The sequence below is a fragment of the Cervus canadensis genome, chromosome 2, assembly GCF_019320065.1.
Source record: "Cervus canadensis isolate Bull #8, Minnesota chromosome 2, ASM1932006v1, whole genome shotgun sequence".
Lineage (NCBI taxonomy): Eukaryota > Metazoa > Chordata > Mammalia > Artiodactyla > Cervidae > Cervus > Cervus canadensis.
Genome location: NC_057387.1, coordinates 86,444,348 through 86,469,439, shown reverse-complemented (window position 1 = coordinate 86,469,439; position 25,092 = coordinate 86,444,348). Strand labels below are relative to the sequence as shown.

At 39.5% G+C, this 25,092-nt stretch overlaps 1 protein-coding gene across 3 annotated transcripts in view; it reads right to left on the bottom strand.

The window, feature by feature from the left end:
• Positions 1 to 25,092, bottom strand: part of USP24 (ubiquitin specific peptidase 24) — a 136,342-nt gene that overhangs the window by 33,117 nt on the left and 78,133 nt on the right. For all 3 annotated transcript variants that reach the window (XM_043461184.1, XM_043461186.1, XM_043461185.1), the window contains exons 33-44: positions 23,358 to 23,453; positions 23,015 to 23,243; positions 22,174 to 22,333; positions 21,153 to 21,308; positions 18,908 to 18,978; positions 17,834 to 17,994; positions 9,514 to 9,575; positions 7,197 to 7,388; positions 6,107 to 6,224; positions 3,798 to 3,942; positions 1,369 to 1,488; positions 613 to 738 (exon numbers count right to left, since the gene is read on the bottom strand). In XM_043461184.1, coding sequence (XP_043317119.1) covers positions 613 to 738; positions 1,369 to 1,488; positions 3,798 to 3,942; positions 6,107 to 6,224; positions 7,197 to 7,388; positions 9,514 to 9,575; positions 17,834 to 17,994; positions 18,908 to 18,978; positions 21,153 to 21,308; positions 22,174 to 22,333; positions 23,015 to 23,243; positions 23,358 to 23,453 — 1,636 coding nt within the window. The remainder of the gene's footprint in view (positions 1 to 612; positions 739 to 1,368; positions 1,489 to 3,797; positions 3,943 to 6,106; positions 6,225 to 7,196; positions 7,389 to 9,513; positions 9,576 to 17,833; positions 17,995 to 18,907; positions 18,979 to 21,152; positions 21,309 to 22,173; positions 22,334 to 23,014; positions 23,244 to 23,357; positions 23,454 to 25,092) is intronic.

The following is a 25,092-nucleotide window of genomic DNA, read 5'->3' as shown; positions in this document are numbered from 1 at the left end:
TACATTGTTGAAGGAAAAATAGCATTTTCGGAATATGGTAAAAAAGGAATGCGACAGAGTCCTTAAATGCTTCTAAAAATCAAGTTCACTATTAGAATATAAAAGTTTTTACTGATGTGAGATTAGCTTGCATTCAGCCATCTATGTTTTTCCTCAGTCTCTTTATAATAATAAGGGTATGAAACCATATAGGGTGAGATTTAAGGTCAAGGAACAGACAGTTTCTCTCTTAGAAACTATCCAACCTATGGGGGAAATATAAGGCAAAACATAATACAGCAATGCTTTAAAAGAATATTCTTTATTTAGAGGTATTAGTGAAATCGGCGTATGTTCAGAGGAATAATTTGAACAAATATTTCAGACAGACAAGTAAGAATAAGAGGAAATAGCCCAAACAGTTAACACTAGCAAATCTCTAGAAATTATATAAATGACTATTCTCAACATTCTAATCACGTGAAGAATGGTAAAGATATTTCATTTATAGGTTCTTGGCAGTGGCATTAGTCTAGAGTTAATAAACAAGAGACTGTTATCACTAGAGAAAGAATGTAGCCACATTCCAAATAGCTAACATCTTTCAATCTAAAGAGTTACTGGGTGAAATACCTTCCAAAAGTTCTCTGGTACATAGTATTGTAGTTTGCTTTCCATCAAATGCCCAAAAAGAGACTGCACTTGGTAGAATACGCTATCATCCGGATTGTCCGTGTCATCATCCACTGAAAGTAATGACTAAAAAGAAATTAAATGTATTAAATTAGAAATACTCAACCACTTTCAGAAAACTTTGATTTCTATACCACAAGTACCCACATTGTTCTTTCAGAATGGCATGTGTGTTTAGCTGTGGCTACAACTCTGCGTATGTTTAGCTTCAACACTTCTAGCTAGTATAATAATGAACAAATCATCTCTGAGCTTCTGTTCGGTTATGAAAAACTGAAACTAATAATACTAGGATCTTTACAAGAAATTAGTATGACATAATGACACAGAATATTCTCAAAACTATTTACTGCTATATCATAACCTACTAGTAGATTATTACAAAGTACAAATGATAGAGTCTAAATATTTCTAAAACAGAAGAAATATTAATAGCTTTATGGGATAGAATTTGAGAATAATTTCAGGAGTTAAAAAATCACATTAGGTCAAACTCATCTGTCAAACAGGCAGTATGAGACCTCAGCAGATTTATAAAAGTTTATGAACAATGTCATCTATACAGACTTCAGAAGCTACTACAGAATCTCTAAGTATGTCTAGTTTTAGTAAACTCCAAAATTCAATATATGAATATGGAACAGTTCTCAGGCACACACGTTTATGAAACTAAACAGAAAAGAGGAAGGAAGTCACCTCTGGGAGACCAGGTTGCATATAGAGCTGCTGGAAGACTGCATTCATGTAACACGTAGCACCACCATTCCTCAGCCCCACAAACCCTGAGCTGGACCTGCTGTCCACAGGGGGAAGGTACTAGGAAAGAAAGGAGCAGAAACGTAGAGACGGAGTTAGTGTCTCGGCCACCAGCAGACTTCCTCACAGCTCTGTCAGATATCCCACAGGAAAAGAGAGAAACGTGCAAATGTATCCATCCGGGGTATCAACGAGCTATGGTAGCAAACCCATATCCACAAAGCATCTCTACAGATGCAATGCATTTCTAAAACGACTATCTTAGTGTTTCCATTTAGTTCCTAAAATACCTCCCATATATGAAGCATGTATTTGCATACTCACTATGCAGTGATGCATTTAGTCACTTCATTATCATTCAACAAATACTTCTTTAGAGTATCCTGTGCCAGGGATATGAGAGAGCAGAAATATATTTGCTCTTTGATCTCAAGGAGCTTACATTATATAGTAGGGTAGACAAACTGAGGTAGTACTTTGAAAAGTAGGAAGGGTTCTGTGAAGTGTTTACTATGAAGAATCCTAACATGTCTGGATGGTCAAGAAAGGCTCATATTCCTTCTCTTACTTTCTGAGAAGGTAACATTCTTCTACTGAACTTCCTCTAATAAACATGCAATTAAAAAATATGTAAATACTGTAGAATTTTACTTTAGGATGTTTTGCAATAATGCAGATTCTAATATAGTGTTTTTCTAGGTAGAAATAATTTAGAAAAGGCATCCTGAATAAAGTTCAACATGGCACTTCTCCAAGTGAAAAAGGATACTGTAGTGACACACTCTGAAACATGATTATAGTAGAATTTGGTGCGAATGCTATGACCAGAACCATATTTTATCTGCATTTATCAAGCACCTGCATCCATGTAATAACTGACAAACTGACAAGACCCTGGAGGCCTTCTGGACTGAAAGGAATTGCTAAATATCATATACTTTTCATTAACATTCAACATATACTTAGAGCAAGGTGATTTTTATGATCTAATTAACACTGTAATTTATTTGCAGTCTAAAGCACAGATTAAAAAAAAGTTGCAAAACAAGAAAAAACTTGTTCATAACAGTGCTAAAAGTGTACTTATATGACAAATATTTTCTTGATTATGCTGATATAATCCCTAGCTTACTAAAGTAAGACTGTCATTTTAATCTGATTATTAAATGCATGTAAAACTTAAAGCATAGCATAAAATAAGCATTATAAACTAAACAGTTCATACCAAAACAGCTCCCAATTTATGCATACATTTCACTTTGCAAGTACTATTTCCTCTATTTAGAACACCTCACTTCTTTCCCTGCCTAACTGTTTCACAGTACTCAGCTCAGGCATCCAAAGGGGTGAGACTGCCTCTGCATGTTAGTGGAGGATGCTTTAAAAGTGTCCCTCTGCCTGGTCTGGTGCTCCAGGCATCTATCTGCAGCTCGTTTCCCTCTTGTAGATGTTGACATAGCTTCTCATGTCTGAAATGACTTTCCCACCTTGCCTCAATTGGCTCACTACTGTTAAGGGCTCTATTTTAAATGCTATAATTTCTAAGATGCATTCTAAAATACCACCATCTGGTGTCAAAGTGCCTCTGTTAGCAGAGCATTCAGGATAAACCTCTATCTAAGGGCTGGAATCACATCTTCATTTTTGAGCTCCAGAAGTCTATAGCGCCTCAATGCATGGTAAACTCAATAAATCTTAGTTGAATTTAAGTGAACACAGACTAGATTGTGCCAGAGCCAGTGTTTGAGTTTGTAGCCCTGTCACTGTACCAAGCATAGTTTCTCAAAAAATAGGTTGAAATGCTAGTTTATACTGTGAATAATTATCACTTGACTTAAAAATGTCTCCTTTTTTTGGGACTTCCCTTGTAGCCCAGCAATGAAGAATCTGCCTGCCAAAGCAGAGGACATGGGTTCTATCCCTGGTCTGGGGAAGATTTCACAAGACTAGTGGCAACTGGGCCCGTGAGCCACAACTACTGAAGTCACTGCTCTAGAGCCTGTGCTCCATGGCAAGAGAAGTCACTGCAATGAAAAGTCTGCACTGCAACTAGAGAGTAGCCCCCACTTGGCCACGACTAGAGAAAGCCCTGTGTAGCAACGAAGACCCAGAGCAGCCAAAGATAAATAAGTAAATAAAAAATAAAAATTAAAAAGTCATCTTTTTTTAATTAAAAGGGTACCATTTAGTAATGTATTAGGATAATACACTAGAGATTATAGCTAATTTGAGTATGTGAATATGATAAGGAAAGGAATAACCTGACTTTCTTTGTGACTAGGATAATACAAACATAGTTTTAAAATACTATGTTTAAACAAGAGCTCATTCTAAAAAAAATCAAGTGCATCAAGGTCTAGAAAACTTACATCAAACTCCTTGGTAAGAGCAGGATCAGGTTGATGATGCATAGAAAGTAGTTCTTTTGTAATAATTTGAAGATTTGAAGGTGAGCTATCAGCCAGCATGACAAGGACTTCGTAGGCTGCCAATCGGCTATTCACTGTACTACACCTAAAAACAAAAGACACAAGTGAATTTCAACAGTGAATAGCTTACTTAAGTCGCTCATTAAACCAACATTTGAAATGAAAATATAAGAGGTGCAATCTCTAAAACAGGGTTAAGTCAGAACCCAGGAATCTAGTGGGAGGTGATCAGGTAACAAAGGAAGAGATCATGAACAGAGGAAGGATGATTGTGATTTAGAGCTAAATATCTTCTTGGACTGATGATAAAGTAGCAAATCTTTCCATTATGACTCCAGAATACTCTTATCTAAGGGACTGATTAGCAAGAATATAAAGAATCTGAAAACTTTACCAAAAAATAACATGGAAACAACTATCTTTCAATCAAAATAGGTAGGAAGAAAAGTTTTTGTAGATATTACCCTGAAATTCAAATATCTACATGGCAGAAAGCTATACAAATCAGAATAGATGCCCATAAACATCAAGGATACTAGTCAGCTTTCTATTTTTCTGAAAATGTGGAGACAGAAATAGCTTGCCAACGGAGCGTGTTTATAAGTGACAGTGAAAGATAACTGGCAAGCACTCTGCAGGAACCAAAGGCTTCTTTCCTGCTCCCTTCAGTAGAGCCATTTGGGCGGTGGGCGGTGATTTCTCACTGTCACCTAAGACAACCTTGCGTTTCTTAGGAGGTCGCAGGTTAGGAAGGATACACAGAAAAGAGGACATCCAACCTCTGAGAGAAACAGTTATGGAATGGACTGTAGGAGGTGTGTTCAACAGGGGGCTGAAGGGCATGGAGATCAGAACTGCCACAGGCACTGAGGATACAGGCCATGGACCTGGCACTATCCTCTGCTTCTTAACTGCATTTCTGGGTTGCAAAGGACAGGTAAAGAATGAATAAAAGGTACCATATATATAAATCTATACATACATTAAGAAGTTCTTTTGTTGATGTGATACAAGAATAGTATTACTTGTGAAGAGAGTTTCTGTGTATTTTAAATCTCTTGCTGGCTTTAGAATTTAGGTAGGAAAAGGCTGTGAGTCACTGTGATAAATGAACACCATTCAGTACACCAGGGAGCGATGAAACAAAGTATTTCCTTTTCTATTCAAGGTACTGTATGTGATTTAAAATCACCTCCTTGTTGATGGATGTATTACTTTTACAATAATAAATACAAATGGAAGGATTCATGAAAAAAAATTTCAGTGAAAACTGCTGAAGATTTGTTTTCTCTGTTCACTGAAAACTGAGATAATCACGTGTTTACACTGCTTTAACAAAAGACTCTCGCAGACCTAGCACCAAATCTTCCAGAACAAGACTAGGGCAGGGGTAAGGACTGGGGTCACAGTGTGAAGGACACCCTGAGAGTTTTAACGAAGATTATCTAAAACAGATTTTGCTAATAAGGAATTTCTAGATAGAGAAATATCTATACATGATAAAACACCTCTTAAGATTTCATAAAATATTGCTTATTATGCCTTGCCCATTTCAATAACTACTGAAATTGTATGGGAATTTTTTTCACTGGTTAAATACCAAATCCTCAGTTTCTTTAGGATTACCTCAATTAACTCTGGTTTTCATGAGAAAAGAACAAAGTAAGTTAGGTTGAGAGCAAATAAGATGGCAGCTTGTAGCTGCGTCCTCCTCTCTCCAAGAGCATAAATAGCACCCACGCAGGGTCGACTCTATGAAAGGATCTTCCAAATTTCTACCCATAAAAACTGATAAAAAATTGAATTTTAAAATTACCACTGTAGTAAATCACTATCAGTTTTAATCATCAGGACACAGTCAATACTCAGCAAATTGCAGGGTTCATGCACTAAAGCACCAACGCTTTTCTCCTCACAGACTCCCTCAAGACTCAGAGCCTGATTTACTCTGGAAGCAAAATTCTTAAAACCTCAGTTTCTCTCGGAATTTGTTACTGATCAAGTTAACATTCTCACTCTTCCATCCTGATGATAACATCAGTACTGGCACACTTGCTCAGCAATATTATGTGCCAGTAGGCTTTATCCTAAGCCCCCTTACATGCATTTCTTTACACAGAGGGTAATATCTTACAAGCTACACACACTCACAAGATGGAAGACAGACTCCACGTTAAGAAAATCTTTTTGGACTAAAGTTTCGAATTAGAATTTTTACCAAAACTGAACACAACGTGCATTTTCCATACTTTGGATGAAAGTCCTGTTGACTGATGGCGGCACTGCCAGCTGGAGAATGACTATTTAAAATAATTCTAGAAGCTCGGAAAAGGAAGTCATCTAACAATGGTTTAATGAGTGATGAACCTGGAATAGAGCATAATATTCATGTTGAGGATGAACACACATTTAATTCAAAGATCCTGTCTTGCACTTTCATATCAGAGCAGCAAAGGCACCTGCGGCCACCCAGTGGCAGGACACTCAATCTACTTGATGCTTATTTTTTGAGCATTTACTGTACCTGGCAAAGCTCTGTGGGGCAGCAGGGTGGGGATGGGTGGGAGAGTCAGGGAACAGGATACAAAGATATACAAGTGCAGGTACCTTCCTTTAAGAGCTGACAATAGAGGGAAAGGAGTTATACTTTCACTTAAGGAACACAAACGCCAAGAACACCACAAGGCAGATCGTTTGGGTGAATAATGTACTTTACTCTGGGCATAGGGGGAGTCCAAATAAAAGGTCTGAAAACTTAAAAAATCTGTAGGTAAAAATGATGTGCCCCATCTCACCCTGGTTTAGGATCACTCTTTTCTATGTATCCCCAGTAGCCAAGAAAATTTTTATAGAACTTAGTTTGTGTGATAGAAGTGATAATCAACATTTTGATTTGCTTTCTGAATATAATTTATAATACTGAATATGCTTTTACAAATTATATATGTATCCCACCACCCACGGGGCAGTGGTTGGGGTCTGCCTCTCCAGACAAGTATAATCTGTAAAAGAGGTAAGATACACAATGGACTATATTTTATAAAGTATGTAACTGTAAAAAAGAGAAAAATCTATGATTTATTATTTTTTTGTTACTAATAAGTTATGTGATCCAACTATTTTGAACACTATAAAATTCTCTATATGGTTTAATAACACAGATAAAATACACCTTATATTGGTTAGTTGCTAAAATTCCAGACAGCCTCCTATTGTCTGAAGGGTGAGTTCTCTATGAAACACTTTGCACCTGTCTTATGTTCCCAATTTCACACAAAACTATGGCAATACCTGAGCACTGAGGTACTCTGTCACGTGATAAGATGAAGCAATAATTACCAAGCATTTCCTTTTCCGCCCCACAGAGTGAAAGAAGGGTCTTGATGAGCCGTAAGTGTCCCGCCAGTAAGATGTTGTCTGCTTCACTGGTCTCACATTCAGCTGTGCGATTGGGTTCAAAGTTATCCAGCCAGGTAATCTCATCTTCAAGCATGGTAGCTGGGCTGATTCTTAACTGCTCCATTTCTGAAGCTAAGATAGAAAAACCAGACAAAACAAAAAACACCCCATTTTGAAGAAAGAAGGATTTCTTTTCAGAGTCAAATCCTGAATGAAAGTAATCAAGCAGAGACAAGTCTCAATCTTTCATCTCACAGATTAGCGAAATCGTCAGTGATGAACAGCAACTGCCCAGGGGACTATGAAGGCTCACACATGTCCGTTCCTTCCCTGCCTCCTCCTCTCAGTCACAGACCAAACGGCCCTGAGTGCATCCTCTGTGGGTCATGGTGCTCGTGCTGGGGATACAAGCTGAAGGGGACAACCCCTGCTCGGTGGGTGTGAGCAGATGTCCCAGGGAAGGAACCCTTCCAGAGCAGGAAGTGGTCAGTCAAGAGGTGAGAGGAAAGCCAGTGGTCCTGGAGCTTTACCTGTGCCTAGGGAGTGCGGAGCTCTGCGGAGGAGAGAGGGGTCCACAGTGGGCGGCAGGATCTAGGCTTCCAGACAATGAGCCAGCCTTGAGAGAACTACTCTGCTCTTTTGAATTTAGTATTTTGCTTTCCCCTCCAAACAAGGATTGAAAATAAGATTCCGTAGTGGAAGCTGGGACTAGCAGGGAGAGCAGGAGTGATCAAACTCTCTTCCCGGTGCACTGGGGCCACAGGCAAGCAGGGCCCCACGGGGTGAGATGGAAAGATACTCTGGTGACACTGTGTGTCCTGGCTTCCTCATTCACAGAATGGGGCTATCACCTACACTGCAGGGGCTGTGTGTAAAGGGGCTAGTATAGGCCCCGGCATACAGACAATACTCCAAAAATGGCAAGACTGCTCATTTCAAAACATATTCCCACTCTGCCCTCAGTATCAATGAAGGGATCTTGGATCCCTTACTTGATGGCTCAATGGCACAGAAAAGGCTTCTACTAATAACCTGTTCATGCATTCTGAGGATGTACGTGTCCAGCCAATTCATGAGTCCAGTTCTCAAGCGGCAAAACAGAATACCCTCTACATGTCCAAGCCACAAAGCAAATCTTTTCGGGCTGCTGCCTAATTCAACATTGGAAGCTTGGTTGAAATATGCACTGCCAAGCTATATGGACATGTAGTTCATACACTTCTCTAGACAGTACAGGTCTTATTCCTGAATTAAGACACAGACTGCGTCATCTCAGGTTCCAACAAAACCAATGTCACCAAAGTGCTCAGAGTACTCTGTCCTCAGCTTCTGAGGGGCACTCATGAAACCCAGGATGGTGTCTGCTTTAGAGATGCTGCTGAGGCTTCTTAGTCGCTCTCCCTCTATGTGTCCATTATCTGAAGACCTTTGTGCTGTTTCTTTTAGGTTCTGTGTTTCTTTTGAAAAACCATTCTGTTTCTTCCTCTAGGGTACTGAGAACAACCAAAGAAATGCGATTCCCCTTTTACCTTTGTTCTCTAGGAACCTCACAACCTAATTCTAGGAGGTATTTTTTTAACTCCTGGGCTTGACATTCTTTTCCAATCAATGCTTTCGTTGATCCTGACTTTCATTTTATTTATATTTATTTATTATAAATCTTCCCTATAAGCTTTGTGTAAAGGGTAGGATTAAAATTAACAAACTCTTGATTGGAACAACTAAAATTCAGAGCATTCAAACGCGTATTTGCATTATATAAGAGTAAGTACAGATGATTAAAATCTAAACACTCTAACAACAGTGTTTCTAACAACGATATTGCAAGTCACCTAACACTAAACAATCACCTGACTTCCATCACTCACTTCTATTACTATCAACATATCACAACAGAGCTTCCCTCTTTTCCTTCAAACCTTCCAAACTGTCAGAATTGACTGTAATGGAGAAAGACTCTTCCTAACAATTCTGTATCAGTGTGATTAAAATACGAGCCTTTGACAATTTTTAATATCAACAAATCTCAATACATTAATGGCTGGACATATTATAGGAGAAGAGCTGACTGGTATGGTACATGGGGTTACATACTACTGTAAAATATTTTCAAGAGAATAAAATTCAACTTCAAACAATAATCATAAAGTTGTTTATATCTCAGATATATTAAGTCAGATTTAGAAATGTCTGTTTGGCTTTCTTTTCTAGTTCTCCGCAACCCCTCCCCTGACAAATCATTTAGACATATACTTACTTGTCAGATCATCTAATAATTGGCACCTCAGATCAAAATACTCCATGCACTGGGATAACAGTCTAAAAAATAGATAGATTTGAATGATCAAAAAGAGGCTGGTTTGAAAATAAAAAAAATTCCTTATAAGAATAAATTAATGAAACATGAATAAGAAAATTTTCCTAAGCATGAAATAACTACATTAATTCAACTTAAGTGTTTCAGCAAGACACACACTAGTGATTTTACTTATACAGATATAATAAAGGAATAATAATGTAAAGAGAAGAAACTTACTAAATCTATCACATTTTGTAATGATGTACACACTGACTGCATACATAATCCACTGATTACATTCACTGTTCAAATATTAACTGATACACACTAAGCTCCTACTACATGCTTGGAACTGTTTTAGGAGACCAATGAACAAGAAACAATGGAGACAGACAACAGATGAAAAATACATACATATGTCAATTGGTGACAGAGCTAAGAAGCAAAATAAAGTGGATAAAAGAAGAAAGAAAAAGGTAAATTCTTTTTTCTAAGATGATCAATGAAGCTTTTTTTGGGCAATTACAGTAATGAAGAGCACAGGTTTACATTTTAAAGTAAGGTGGACCTTACTTTTAATCCTGGCTCCACTACTCATGGCTCAGACAGTAAAGAATTTGCCTGCAATGAGAGAGACCTGGATTCTATCCCCTGGGTTGGGAAGATACCCAGGAGAAGGGAATGGCTACTAACTCCAGTATTCTTGACTGGAGAATTCCATGGTCAGAGAAATCTGGTGGGCTACAGTCCATAGGGTCGCTGAGTGACTAACACTTTCATTTTCCACTACTTAATAGCTGGGTGTCCAGGGACAGTGTATTTTAGTTTTCATAGTTTCCTGATTTCTAGTATATGTGCTGCCAAAGCGAGCACAGTTTCCTGATTTCTAAATGCTTACCAGAGTATTAGAAATAGACGTGCAAACATATATACAAACATAAAGGGCTCAAGAATGCACTAATGATGAGACTATAAATGAACCAAGAATTATGATTATTAAAAAAGTGGCAATAATATGCCAAGCTCATTTGGCTACTGTGAAGATTAAATGATAAATATATGCAAAGAATTTAGCATATTGTGAGGCACATAATCAGCCCATAACTGCTATTATCACCATTATTATAGCTTACTATTTAAGCACCATAGCTTATTACTTGGAAATGGTTTACACATTTCAACTAAAGAAATGAGCTTGAGCTCATTTCATTGAGCTTACTAGTTAACAAAAGGATCATCTGATTTTAGAAATCTTTTAACTAGGAAAAACTGGAAAACTAAAGTAAAAAATCTACAAGGACGAAAAAAGAGAAGTTTCTATAACTTTTAATCCACGTCTTTGTCAGGGAAAAATCATTCTTTGAAATTTGGCCTTATAGTATTTAAGAAGAATTAATTTTCATTACCAGAAATATACAACTAATATCTAATTTAGGTTAAATGGGGTCAGCTGTAACATAACTCTAAATTTTAGTTAACTTTTTAATTTTAAAGTCACTCAAAATTATCTTGTCTCAGAAACCAAAATCTTAAATTTCTTCCTTATTTATAAATTTATAAAGTTAAAACAATATTTGAGACTTAGATATGTGGGCCAGGAATCTCCATATATGAGAGATTATAAGATCGTACTATGACCAACTGTATACCAACAAATCGGATAACCTAGATGAAATGGAAAATCCTTAGAAGCATAATACTTCAGAAGACTGAATGAGGAAGAAACAGTGATTGTATACTATCACTAACAAGAACACTGAATCAATAAAAAACCTATCAACAAAAAAAATTCTTGGACCAAATGGCTGCACTGGTAAATTCCATTCAACATTTAAAGAAGAATCAACACCAACCCTTTTCAAACTTTTCCCAAAAAATGGAAGAGGAAGGAACACTTCCTAGCAAATCTAATTTGGCAGTCACATTTAAAGAATTAAACACCATGAACAACTGAGACTAATATCTGGAATGCAAGGATGGTTCAAAATTCGAAAACCAATCGATGAATATACTACATTAACAGAATGAAGGAAAACCTCCCCCCCACCATGATTCCCTTGATTAACACAGAAAAAAATGACAAAATTTAATGCCTTTTCATGCTAGAATCACTAGACAAAGGAGGAGCATAAGAATGAGAGAAAATATATGCAAATCATGTATGTGATAAGGGATTAATATTCAGAATATATAAAGAAGAACAACAAAAAATGGAAAACCTAACTTAAAAATAAGAAAAAGACTTGAACAGACATTTCTCCAAAGAAGATATACAAATGGCCAATAAGCACACAATGAGATACTCAAAATCACTAATCACTAGAGAAACGCAAATGAAAACCCCAAGGTGCCACTTCACACTCATTAGGGTAGTTATTATCAAAAGCAAAAAGAAAACAAGTGTTGGCAAGAATATGGAGAATATGGAACCCTTATACATTGCTGGTGGGAGAGTAAAATGGTACAGCTACTGTGGAAACAATGTGGTGGTTCCTCAAAAAAATCAAGCACGGAATTATTACATGACCCAGCAATTCTACTTCTGGACATATACACAAAAGAACCAAAAGCAGGACTCAAAATGGTATCCATATAGGTTGATAGCATTATTTATACCAGCTAAAAGATGGAAACCAAACGTCCACCTATGGGTGAATAACTTCAGAAAGAAGGAAGGGATGGAGCCAAAGCAAAAACAACACCCAGTTGTGGATGTGACTGGTGATAGAAGCAAGGTCCGATGCTGTAAAGAGCAATATTGCATAGGAACCTGGAATGTTAGGTCCATGAATCAAGGCAAATTGGAAGTGGTCAAACAGGAGATGGCAAGAGTGAACGTCGACATTCTAGGAATCAGTGAACTAAAATGGAATGAAATGTGTGACTTTTAACTCAGATGACCATTATATCTATTACTGTGGGCAGGAATCCCTTAGAAGAAATGGTGTAGCCATCATAGTCAACAAAAGAGTCAGAAATGCAGTACTTGGATGCAGTCTCAAAAACGACAGAATGATCTCTGTTTGTTTCCAAGGCAAACCATTCAATATCACAGTAATCCAAGTCTATGCCCCGACCAGTAATGCTGAAGAAGCTGAAGCTGAACAGTTCTATGAAGACCTACAAGACCTTCTAGAACTAATACCCAAAAAAGATGTCCTTTTCATTATAGGGGACTGGAATGCAAAAGTAGGAAGTCAAGAAACACCTGGAGTAACAGGCAAATTTGGCCTTGGAGTACGGAATGAAGCAGAGCAAAGGCTAATAGAGTTCTGCCAAGAGAATGCACTGGTCATAGCAAAACCCTCTTCCAACAACACAAGAGAAGACTCTACACATGGACATCACGAGATGGCCAACACTGAAATCAGACTGATTATATTCTTTGCAGCCAAAGATGGAGAAGCTCTACACAGTTAGCAAAAAGAAGACTGGGAGCTGACTGTGGCTCAGATCATGAACTCCTTACTGCCAAGTTCAGACTTAAATTGAAGAAAGTAGGGAAAACCACTAGACCATTCAGGTATGACCTAAATCAAATCCCTTATGACTATACAGAAGAAGTGAGAAATAGATGTAAGGGACTAGATCTGATAAGAGTGCCTGATGAACTATGGACAGAGGTTCGTGACATTGTATAGAAGACAGGGATCAAGACCATCCCCAAGAAAAAGAGATGCAAAAAAAGCAAAATGGCTGTCTGAGGAGGCCTTACAAATAGCTGTGAAAAGAACAGAAGCAAAAAGCAAAGGAGAAAAGGAAAGATATACCCATTTGAATGCAGAGTTCCAAAAAATAGCAAGGAGCGATAAGAAAGCCTTCCTCAGTGATCAGTGCAAAGAAATAGAGGAAAACAATAGGATGGGAAAGACTAGAGGTCTCTTCAAGAAAATTAGAGATACCAAGGGAACATTTCATGCAAAGATGGGCTCAATAAAGGACAAAAATGGTAGGGATCTAACAGAAGCAGAAGATATTAAGAAGAGGTGGCAAGGATACACAGAAGAACTGTACAAAAAAGATCTTCATGACCCAGATCATCACGAAGGTGTGATCACTCATCTAGAATCAGACATCCTGGAATATGAAGTCAAGTGAGCTTTAGGAAGCATCACTATGAACAAAGCTACTGGACGTGATGGAATTCCAGCTGAGCTATTTCAAATCCTGAAAGATGATGCTGTGAAAGTGCTGCACTCAATATGCCAGCAAATTTGGAAAACTCAGCAGTGGCCACAGGACTGGAAAAGGTCAGTTTTCATTCCAATCCCAAAGAAAGGCAATGCCAAAGAATGCTCGAAATATCACACAATTGCACTCATCTCACACGCTAGTAAAGTGATGCTCAAAATTCTCCAAGCCAGGCTTCAGCAATACATGAAGCGTGAACTTCCAGATGTTCAAGCTGGTTTTACAAAAGGCAGAGGAACCAGAGATCAAATTGCCAACATTTGCTGGATCATTGAAAAAGCAAGAGAGTTCCAGAAAAACATCTATTTCTGCTTCATTGGCTATGCCAAAGCCTTTGACTGTGTGGATCACAACAAACTGTGGAAAATTCTGAGAGAGATGGGAATACCAGACCACCTGACCTGCCTCCTGAGAAACCTGTATGCAGGTCAGGAAGCAACAGTTAGAACTGGACATGGAACAACAGACTGGTTCCACATAGGAAAAGGAGTACATCAAGGCTGTATACTGTCACCCTGCTAATTTAACTTATTTGCAGAGTACATCATGAGAAACGCTGGGCTGGAGGAAGCAAGAGCTGGAATCAAGATTGCTGGGAGAAATATCAATAACCTCAGATATGCACATGACACCACCCTTAAGGCAGAAAGTGAAGAAGAACTAGAGACTTTTGATGAAAGTGAAAGAGGAGAGTGAAAAAGTTGGCTTAAAGCTCAACATTCAGAAAACTAAGATCATGGCATCTGGTCCCATCATTTCATGGCAAATAGATGGGGGAACAGTGGAAACAGTGTCTGACTTTACTTTTTTGGGCTACAAATTCAGTGCAGATGGTGACTGCAGCCATGAAATAAAAAGACGCTTACTCCTTGGAAGAAAAGTTATGACCAACTTAGCATATTAAAAAGCAGAGACATTACTTTGCCAATAAAGGTCCATCTAATCAAGGCTATGGTTTTTCCAGTAGTCATGTACGGATGTGACAGTTGGACTATAAAGAAAGCGGAGTGCTGAAGAATTGATGCTTTTGAACTGTGGTGTTGGAGAAGACTCTTGAGAATCCCTTAGACTGCAAGGCGACTGGATGTTCATTGGAAGGACTGATGTTGAAGCTGAAACTCTAATGCTTTGGCCACCTGATGCAAAGAGCTGACTCATTTGAAAAGACCCTGATGCTGGGAAAGACTGAGGGCAGGAGGAGAAGGTGATGACACAGGATGAGATGGTTGGGTGGCATCACCAACTCAATGGACATTAGTTTGGGTGGACTCTGGAAGTTGGTGATGGACTGGGAGGCCTGGCATGCTGCAGTTAATGGGGTTGCAAAGAGTCAGACACGACTGAGTGACTGAACTGAACTGAACTGAAGGGTAAATGGATAAACAAAGTATGATATATACAAAAAGGAATTATCATTCAGTCTTAAATAGAAATGAAACCCTGACTCACGCTATAACATGGATGAATCTTGAAAATATTATGGTAAGTTAAATAAGCTAGATAGAAAAGGACAAATATTGTATGATTTCACTTTTACAAGGTACCTAGAATAGTCAAATTTATAGAGATAGAAATTAAATTGGTAGTTGCTGGTGCCTGGAGGAAGAAGGGAAATGAATGAGGTGTTTTTGTTTAATGGGAGAAGAATTTCAGTTTGAGATGATGGAATAATTCTGGAAACAGACAGTGGTGATGGTTACACAAAAATGTGTATGTACTTAATTTCACTAAGTTACACTCCTAAAATGGGTAAAATTGTAAATTTTATGTTATGCACATTCTATCACAGTAAAAGAAAAAAAAATCTAGTAAATCTAAAAAGAACATCATCTACAAGATTGTCTCTGAACTGTCTCATCATGTCCTTTGTTCATTTTTCTATTTGGCTGTTGGTCTTTCGTGGCTTATAATATCTCTTCTTATGTATTATTAAAATTAGTTTGCTGTCTGTCACATATGTTCATATAAGTCTATATAGTCAGTTTAACTGTCTTTTGACTCAGGTATATTTTTTTTTCATAGAAAATTTTAATTTTTTGGAGTCAAATTTATCAGTCTTGCATTTAGTGACTTCTTACTGGGTGTAGACTTCCAGTTTAGAATGCTAAAGAGCTTGGCTGCACAACAAGGTGAATACACTTAATGTTACTGCACTGTACAGTTAAAAATGGTTATAATGTTAAATGTTCTGTTATGGATCTTCCCAACCCAGGGATTGAACCTGGGTCTCCCATACTGTAGGCAGATTTTCTACCTGTGCCACTAGGGAAGCCCCTATGTATATATTATTACACTGAAAAAAAAAAAGACCAAGTTTGGTATGTGGAATTTTTGTTGCTGTTCAGTCACTTAGCTGGGCCCGACTCTGCAATCCCACGGACTGCAACATGCCAGGCTTCCCTGCCCTTCACTGTCTCCCAGAGTTTGCTCAAACTCATGTCCATTGAGCCGGTGATGCCTTCCAATCATCTCATCCTCTGTCATCCCCTTCTCCTCCTGCCCTGAATCTTGCCCAGCATCAGCGTCTTTTCCAATGAATAAGCTCTTTGTATCAGGTGGCCAAAGTATTGGAGTTTCAGCATCAGTCCTGCCAACGAATATTCAGGGTTGATTTCCTTTAGGATTGACTGGTTTGATCTCCTTGATGTCCAAGGGACTCTCAAAAGTCTTCTCCAACACCACAGTTCAAAAGTGTCAGTTCTTCGGTGCTCAGCTTTCTTTATACTCCACCTCTCCATACATGACTACTGGAAAAACCATAGCTTTGACTAGATGGACCTTTGTTGGCAAAGTGATATCTCTGCTTTTTATATACTGTCTAGGTTTGTCATAGCTTTTCTTCAAAGGAGCGAGTATATTTTAACTTCATGGCTGCAGTCACCGTCCAGTGATTTTGGAGCCCAAAAACAAAGTCTGTTACTGTTTCCATTGTTTCCCCATCTATTTGCCATGAAGTGATGGGGCCACATGCCACGATCTTAGTTTTCTGAATGCTGAGTTTTAAGCCAGCTTTTTCACTCTCCTCTTTCACCTTCATCAAGGGGCTCTTTAGATCCTCTGCTTTCTGCCATTAGGATGGTGTCATCTGCATATCTGGGGTTATTAATATTTCTCCTGGCAATCTTGATTCCAGCCTAAGCTTCACCCAGCCCAGCATTCCACATGTTGTACTCTGCTACTTCAGCATTCTTGCCTTGAGAACCCCATGAACAGTATGAAAAGGCAAAGCAATACAACACTGAAAGATGAACCCCCCAGGACGGTAGGTGTCCAATATGATACTGGAGAAGAACAGAGAAAGAGCTCCAGAAGGAATGAAGAGGCTGAGCTGAAGTGGAAGCGGCATCCAGTTGCGGATGTGTCTGGTGGTATTTGGAGTAGCTCTAACATTTCTACTAAGGGCTTTAATTTATGAAGCATATACAAAGGAAAATATATACTGATTTCACAAATCTCTGTGGCATCTTCTAAGCCCCAGAGCAAGGGCTTGCTGGTAAAGCTGAGCTGGAGAAAGTGGCTTAAACTTGAGGTCAATGTGGGATTTCTGACTTCCCAGCCTGCGCCTACACTGGGGCACCCTTGTAGGAAGGCTTGTCTCAGGAGGTAAGATGGGGCAGGCAGGATGGTTTTACTCAAGTCTCTGAACCTGGACCACAAGCCTCCTTCCATGTCCAGGATGTATAAACCCAAGAAAAAGCTAGAAGGATACCCTAGTACCTCTAGACATGGAGTTATAAAGTATGTTAAAAATGTGGTGTACAGGTGTGAACTCTTTACACAGTGATCTGGCTCAAATAATGCAGTTTCTCAACCACCAGGTGAGTCTTCTTCCTGGGGTAGGTGGACCAGGTAGGGTGGAGGTAGAAGCTGGGGTGGTGGAGAGAAAGACAGACTGGTATTGTTTCTTCTAACTCTTTGGTCCTAAGTGGGAGGAAAACCTGAAATGCCTTCTTTCAAGGTATACATGCTGGAAGAGAGAAGGAGAGATTCTGTCATCTCAGTCACGTACTGTGGCCTGTAGGGGAGCAGTACACAGATCATTACTCCCTCTCCGTATGACGTGAATGCTTTCATCTTTATTACATACCTCTGATTGACTCCTCGCATGATACTGGTTGGGGACCAGAGAGGCAGCTGAGCAGTGAGAATCACACCCAGCAGAAACTGATTTGGCTTCTGCACATCCGGGTGGGCTGAAGTATCTGTCTGGCTCAGAGTGTACAGCTGATCGCAGGCAACACGGCGAATCTGAAATCACATTTTTAGTGGCCAAGGATGTACATCAACCAACATACAGACTGCTTAAAAAAGGATTTTCCTCCAAAGTCCATACTCTGAAGGATGTTATAAGGGTGTGAGCATTTCAATCAGTAAAGTTTACATTGAATCCACTAGGGCTAATCTAAATCAAGAGTGGTCTGGATACTCATTTCCCAAATTATTCTAGTACTGTATTCTACTCTGGGCTTCCCTGCTGGCTCAGATGGTGAAGAATCCACCTACAATATGGGAGACCTGGGTTTGATCCCTGGGTTGGGAAGATCCCCTGGAGGAGGGCATGGCAACCCACTCCTGTATTCTTGCCTGGAAAAGAGCATGGACAGAGGAGCCTGGCGGGCTACAGTCATGGAGCTGCAGAGAGTCAGACACGGCTGAGTGTCTGAGCATGGCACATTCTACTCTAATCAACAGGCTTATAATTTAATGCAAATGAAAATTAGAAAACAAACAAACAAAAAAAAACCCCTCTTCTTCATGTGTCTCAAAGTTAATTTTCAAGGTCATGTACGAAAATGAGAATTCTAAGATCTGATGAAAGTTCACAGCTTGAAGTTGGTCTTTCTTGATTTGGGCCAACAAGTTAATGTTTAATGTTGGCTGACTTGGCCAGCTATGGATGTTGAACACTGTAAGATTTTGTTTGTTATAAATGAACACAAGTTAATCATAGCACTAGTTTCTTAACTTCTGGTGAAATACAGACAAGAAAGGAAGGTGATAGTCTAAGCGGTCACTTTGCTGTCATAGTGGTCTGTAGCACTCTGTATGATTCCTCAAGAGGACTAAACACCACTCCTTCTAAACTCCCCACAATGTCACAGGTATCCAGAGAGCCCAGGCAGAATAAGACCAAAGGGGTTTTGTATTGAGTAATCCTTACCTCAGCACTTGGTGATCCAAGCAGAATATCAATGATAAAATCAGCAACACAAGGCAAGCTATAGAAAGAGGCTGAAGGTAAGAATAAGGAGAATGGGGGCAGGGGAGGAAACTAAGTTAGGAAATGCATTTTCAAAATTTCAGAAGTTTAGAATAATTTCTTACCCTTAACTATCGTGGACATCATCTCTTCTTCCACACAGAATCAAATTCAGTACCTCCATAACTCCCCCGTGAGTGTCTAAGGTGCTTGGGAGCGGGACTGTGTTTAAGTAATCTCTGTACCCTCACTTTTCCCCACAATGTCTTGTGCTCACTAGTGACAGAACAGATATGTCCTGCTTTGATAAACTATCAATACCTCTGAACTATAAAATGTACTCCACAATAAACTTACAAATGATGAAAAAGCTTGAAGTTATAACTTTTCTCATCCTGATTTGAAAATATTACTGTAATCAAACAACTGTAGGAAACTGAATGAAAAGTATGGCTTATGCTCAATAGTATTTCACAGTGACTTAGACTTCTCATATATAAGCCTTTAAAAGCAAATCTGACCAAAGTAAATCATTTTTGATACTGTACTGTCAAATTTTTGATACTTTACTGTTCCATAAACATGTAACTTTTTCTGTATGTTTTTGATATCTTATATGATGAATTTGGATGTTATACCGAATAATACATAATGATCACCAATTCTATGTAACAGGCAGTCTGAACCAGTAATAACAGCAATGAATTGGGCTCCATGTGTTGGTACAATTTTTATAAGTCAAGTTGTTAAGACCTCATCCCTGAATAAGTATTTATTGAGGGCCTACTACACACCACACAGTGTTTGGGTGTTAAGGATTCATTAGGAAACAAACGGGACAAAAGTCTCTGTTCTTACGGAGCTTACCATCTAGGTGGGGAGGGGATAATGACAATAAACATGATAAGCAGAGAAATCTTACTGTAGGCTGTACAGTGATAAGCGATATAGAAAAAAACGACAACAAAGAGTCTATAGGTGAATGCTGAGAGAGGTGAGAATTGTGATTTCTCTAAAAAAAGGTGGGGGAAGTGGGAATAGCCAGTGCATGGGCCCTGAGGCAGGCATGTGCCTGAGTGTCTGGGAATAGCTAGGAAGCCAGGGTGGCTGAAGCATGGTGGGTGAGGCAGGGAGTGCAAGAGGTGAAGGCACATAGGCATCAGTGGCGTGGATGGTGTCAGGCCTGGAAGGCCTTAGGGAAGATTTGGCTTTCACTCAATGTGAACTGAGGCCACTGCAAGGCTGTAAAGAGAGGAGTGACAAGATCTGACTTACATTTTAGCGGGTCCAATCTGGTTACTGTGTGGAGAATAAACTGCAAGGGTAGAAGCAGGGAGATCAGTCAGGGCACCGCTGCTATAATCAAAGTAAGATATGATGGAGGAGCAGAGGGTACTAACAGCAAAGGTGGCCTAAGGGGAGGAATCCAGGTAGAGTCTGAAGAAGGATGTGTTGGCAGATTAGAAGTAGGGTGTAAAGACAGGAATCCTGGAGTAGGATGACTCCAAGAACAAAAATGCTATTAATTAAGATGGGCAATCTCTTGGGTGGTGCGGGCCAGACCAGTGTTCAGTTCTGGACATGTTAAGTTCAGGAAGTCTATTATATCTAAGTAGAGATGTCAGGGGAGGGGTCCAGGCCACAGAGGCAAATTTAAGTGTTACCAACACATACAGGGAATTTAAGGCTGTGAACATGGACGTGATTATGTGGTGAGAATGAGTGTAGACAGAGGGGAAAAAAGTGACCAGGCGCCGAGCCTTGGGGAATCTAATGCTAAAAATATGTTTGGCAATAGCCCCAGTTTGTCAAAACCAACAACAAAAATAAAAGAACAAATCTTGAGTTTCATAATTTTTAATACTGGAGTTGTTATCAGTTTAGGGATTGATATATAATTCTACTTCTATAGCTTATGACCTACAATTTTGGCTTGTTTTAATTCCTCCACTAGATGGTAAGCTCTCCTGGACAGCAGACATACTGCCTTTGTAACATCAACTGTGGAACCTTGTATACAGAGGTGCTCAATAAACACTTGTTCAGAATTTAAGTACTCTAGCACTATTCTTGCCTATTCCACATGCCAACTTTCCCCTTTTCCATTTCTATTAACATGACCTTATCTATGAAAGGAAATAAATAATTCCCAACAGAAACCTGGCCTTTTCCTAAAACACGAACAGCAAGCAGGCCTCCTGCATACCCAGCTGTTGGCTCCGAAGCTGCAGGCAGGTGACAAGAAGGGACAAAGCCTCTCCGGCAATCAGTGAGTCTTTGGTGGACACGGACTGCTGTCGTACACAGATGCCCGCGTGCAAGGCCACTGGGTCCCCTTCACTTCCGGAGCTGCAGTTGCTTCCTGGAAACATACAAAACAGAAGGTTATTGCAGGCTTACTGTGGATCCCACAGGACCCTCGAGATTATAACCCTTTAATGTGTCCAAAATCCTCAGGTGAAGGTAAAGAGTTCAAGAAGACACTCTGGTCTAAGAAACAAGAGAGAATTAATCATTTACTTTGACCCCCACTGCTTTCTTTGTACTTAAAACACATTTAGAAGCACTGAAAAATACATTTATGACGAAAAACTAGTTTTAGGTGCCAGAAGCAAGAACAGTGCAATTTTGGAGGCATGTGGGAGTCTTCCTGGGTTATTAGAAATGTTCCTTATCTTGATCTAATGGGCTATACTTACGTAAAAACCCTAAAACTCCTGTACATTTAACATTTCTGCACTTTACTGTGTGTATGTCATATAGTTTAAAAGGTCTATTATTAGTGAGTTATACACACAGCAGGGAAACCAAATGAAGCTAAGAAATAAAGCTATTCATAAAGGCCTAACAGAAAATAACAGGCCAAACCAAGAAAATGATTTTTCCAGGTAAATATTCTAGATGAATTTTTATTACAGCCATAATTATTGGCCTCATGACACTTTTAACACAGCAAGCTAAAACTCTGCTTGGTTTCTCTATTTATTTTGCATTTATAAACTTTTTTCTTAGTATGACATATATAAATGGAGGATGTATATACATACATGTATACTTGAATATGCACAAATCTTGAGGGTTTATTTAGCTTGATGAATTCTGTTCATGCTCAAAAGCAAGAGAAAAGGCTTTCTCCTTTCTGTGACTCTGAGTAACCTATACAAAGATGATTCTTATAGCTACTTCCTGTTCAATATTCTAATTATTTTACCCTTTTTAATCAGTACCTGAACTGCTGAGTCTGTTTCGAATTCCAGCAGGAAACAGAGAATTACTTTCTTTAATTGGTTGGCTACTCCCAACAAGGTCAAGCCGTCCTGCAGCTGCAGCCCATGACAGTCGCATGAAACAAGCCACGGTAGATGTAAAATCACTGACTTCCATTGTCTAAGGAAGCAAGAAAGAGTGCCGTGAATACTTGAACACGTCCCACTGACTTCAATAACCTCCTCTTGGTCTCAGTTTGCAGTCTCATTTCCCTCCAACATCATCCACAAGACAGACAGCCTTTTTCATGCTTCTGTACTGTTCAGACTTACAACTGCTTCTCTGCTACTCACAATACAGAGACCCTGCTCTGCAGGTTCTGGCTTCAAATCACCCATTTTGTTGTCACCATTTCCCCTCCTCCACACACAGCATCTGGTCTATGTGAATCACCATGTGACTTCCTACACAGGCTTCTTTTCTAATTGCTCCCACCTTCCCTTTTACCTGAACAACTTTCCTCTCTCTAAATGAATCCATGGAAATGGAATCACTACCCATTTTTAAAGGCTCAGCCCCTCCTACATGGAATCCTTGTGACAGCCACACGTGAAGGACTATTTCATTCTTCTCAAGCCCTGAAGAATGTCTTGCTTTGGTAGTCGTCTTACAACAGTTGATGTTTTCCACCTGAATTACAGTGGATTCTGCACTAGTTGATCTCTTTCTTACTTACTGTAAGCTCCTCGAGGATGATACTCACATCAGTGATTTTTATATCTGCATAGACCGGCCCCCCACCAGCGGTGCCTTCTGTACAGGAGGCCCTTGGGACTCCTTGAACAAACACAAGCCACTTACTTGTATTGCAACTCGTGCAGCAGGAATGATCTCCTCAACTCTGATGGAAGACCGGTCAGACACTGACAGCTGTCGGTAGGATGACTTCTCTGGGGTGCCACATAAGGACATCTGCCTGCTCGTCTGCCGGCTGACGTTTCGGAATGGGCGAGAAGAAAGTGCTTCTATGCCGTCTTTGGTGAGGTCTTCATCCAATAAGGTTGGCAATGTTTGTCCCACGAGTAAAAATCTGAAATGGAAATAAGCTAGGCTAAGCCAAGGTCATTTCATACTATGTTTAAAGGATGGGACCTGGAAGAGAGTCAAGAGTAGCCATCTGAGAGTAATCAATAGATTTACGTACCTTGCCAGTTGTAGACAGATGGAATAAACGCCCTGCCTTGTTTCATAGTCTACTTCTGATGGGATGGAATCCCTCTGCATGACATTTACAACCAAACTTCAAAAAAAAAGAAAAAAGAAAAGGCAGGGTATTTAAGACTTCTGTTTCTTTCACAGGCAATTTTCTATAAGTATTTAAATGCTTATCAATTACTTCAAATTCTTACATGATCCTTACATATAAATGGATCACACAGATTCCTATCACAATAATTTCTTATGGTACATATAAACTTCCAGATTCAGAATTAAAATTAGACTCCTTTCTTAGCCAAAAAGATAACCAATACAGAGTGTTTAGATAGTTTTCCTTCTCACTAACTTAGAGTTCACCAATCAACTGCTATGTTGGTATTAGAAGAGCTATCAATTCAAAAGTATATCCAGAGTTGGTGTATTCTATAAAGCTTGTTTTTCACATCTACTATCACCTACATTGCTATAAAAGTTTCCCAACTCTTCTTCTTGCTTCTACTCTTGAAGCTTCACCTCCAAAATCTATTCTCAAAAGCTCAACCAGAATGATCCCTTAAAAATGGGGGTCACCATGGGATTCCTCTGGACAAAATCCTCGTATGGTTTCCTATTCCCTTCACAGTAGCCTGTAAAATCCTGCATACCCTGACCTCTGGTATCTCTGTAACCTCACGCCCCCTACCCTTCTCCCCTCACTCAGCCCCAGTCACACTAGCCCCCTGCTGGCTTTGCAGACACCAGGTTGACCTCACAGGGATTAGCGTGGATGCTCCTCTGGACAGCTTTCCCCAGCATCTCCATATCTTGCTCCCTCACCTCCTTCCAGTCTTTGTAAAATATCCCCCCATCAGTGAAGCGTTTTCTGATCACTGCACTGAACCAGCTACCCGCTCTTCTTTGTCTTGTTTCTTCTCTACAGTTCTTATCACCACCTGACATACACTTTTACTTCTTTATTGCTTGTCTTCCTTTCTGGACTATCATCTTCACAAAGACATGGATTTTTGTTTCATCTATGCACTCCTCTGTTTCTAGTACTTAGAACGATGCTGAGCACGTACACCGACATTCAGAAATAAGTCAGAATTAAAATGCTTTTGTTAGCACAGCTCTGTAATTGGCTGAGTGATCTGAAATGAGTTTTCACCCTCTATTTCCACTTCTGTTTCTAGTCCCCTTGATCTCTGCAAGGTCTCACCCAACCTCTCTTCCCTGAAGGCCTCCAACAGAATTCCTTCAATTACCCTCTGCTCAAATTTCAAGCTGGCTTTCATGCTTTCCTTTCCTGAAAGAGATGGCATGCCCACTTTCTTTATGGAGCATATCTTCCAACTGCAGTGGAACTTAGCCCCATTGGTTTATCACCCCCCTTTATCTTTATTCTTTTCTTTTTCATTGGCCCCCTTTACCAAGCTCACAATGAGAACCAAGGCTTCTCCAAGTTAAAATCAAAACAGAAAAGCAAACTTTCTCTTCAGTTATCCTATCCTTCAAACTTCGGTCACCTCCTTTCTCTCACTCATACAGCAGAGATTTCCACTTAATGATTCTGCTTCCCATCCTTAAACTTTCCACTCAACACTTGGCAGGGGCTCAGGCTGCAAGGCTTTCCTTATAACATGATGCCTCCTTGAACATCCAGTGCCATTCTCCACTTCCCTCAAGGGCATCATGTCCAAACCATCGCCTTCATGTGACTCACAGAGATCTTTTGCACAATC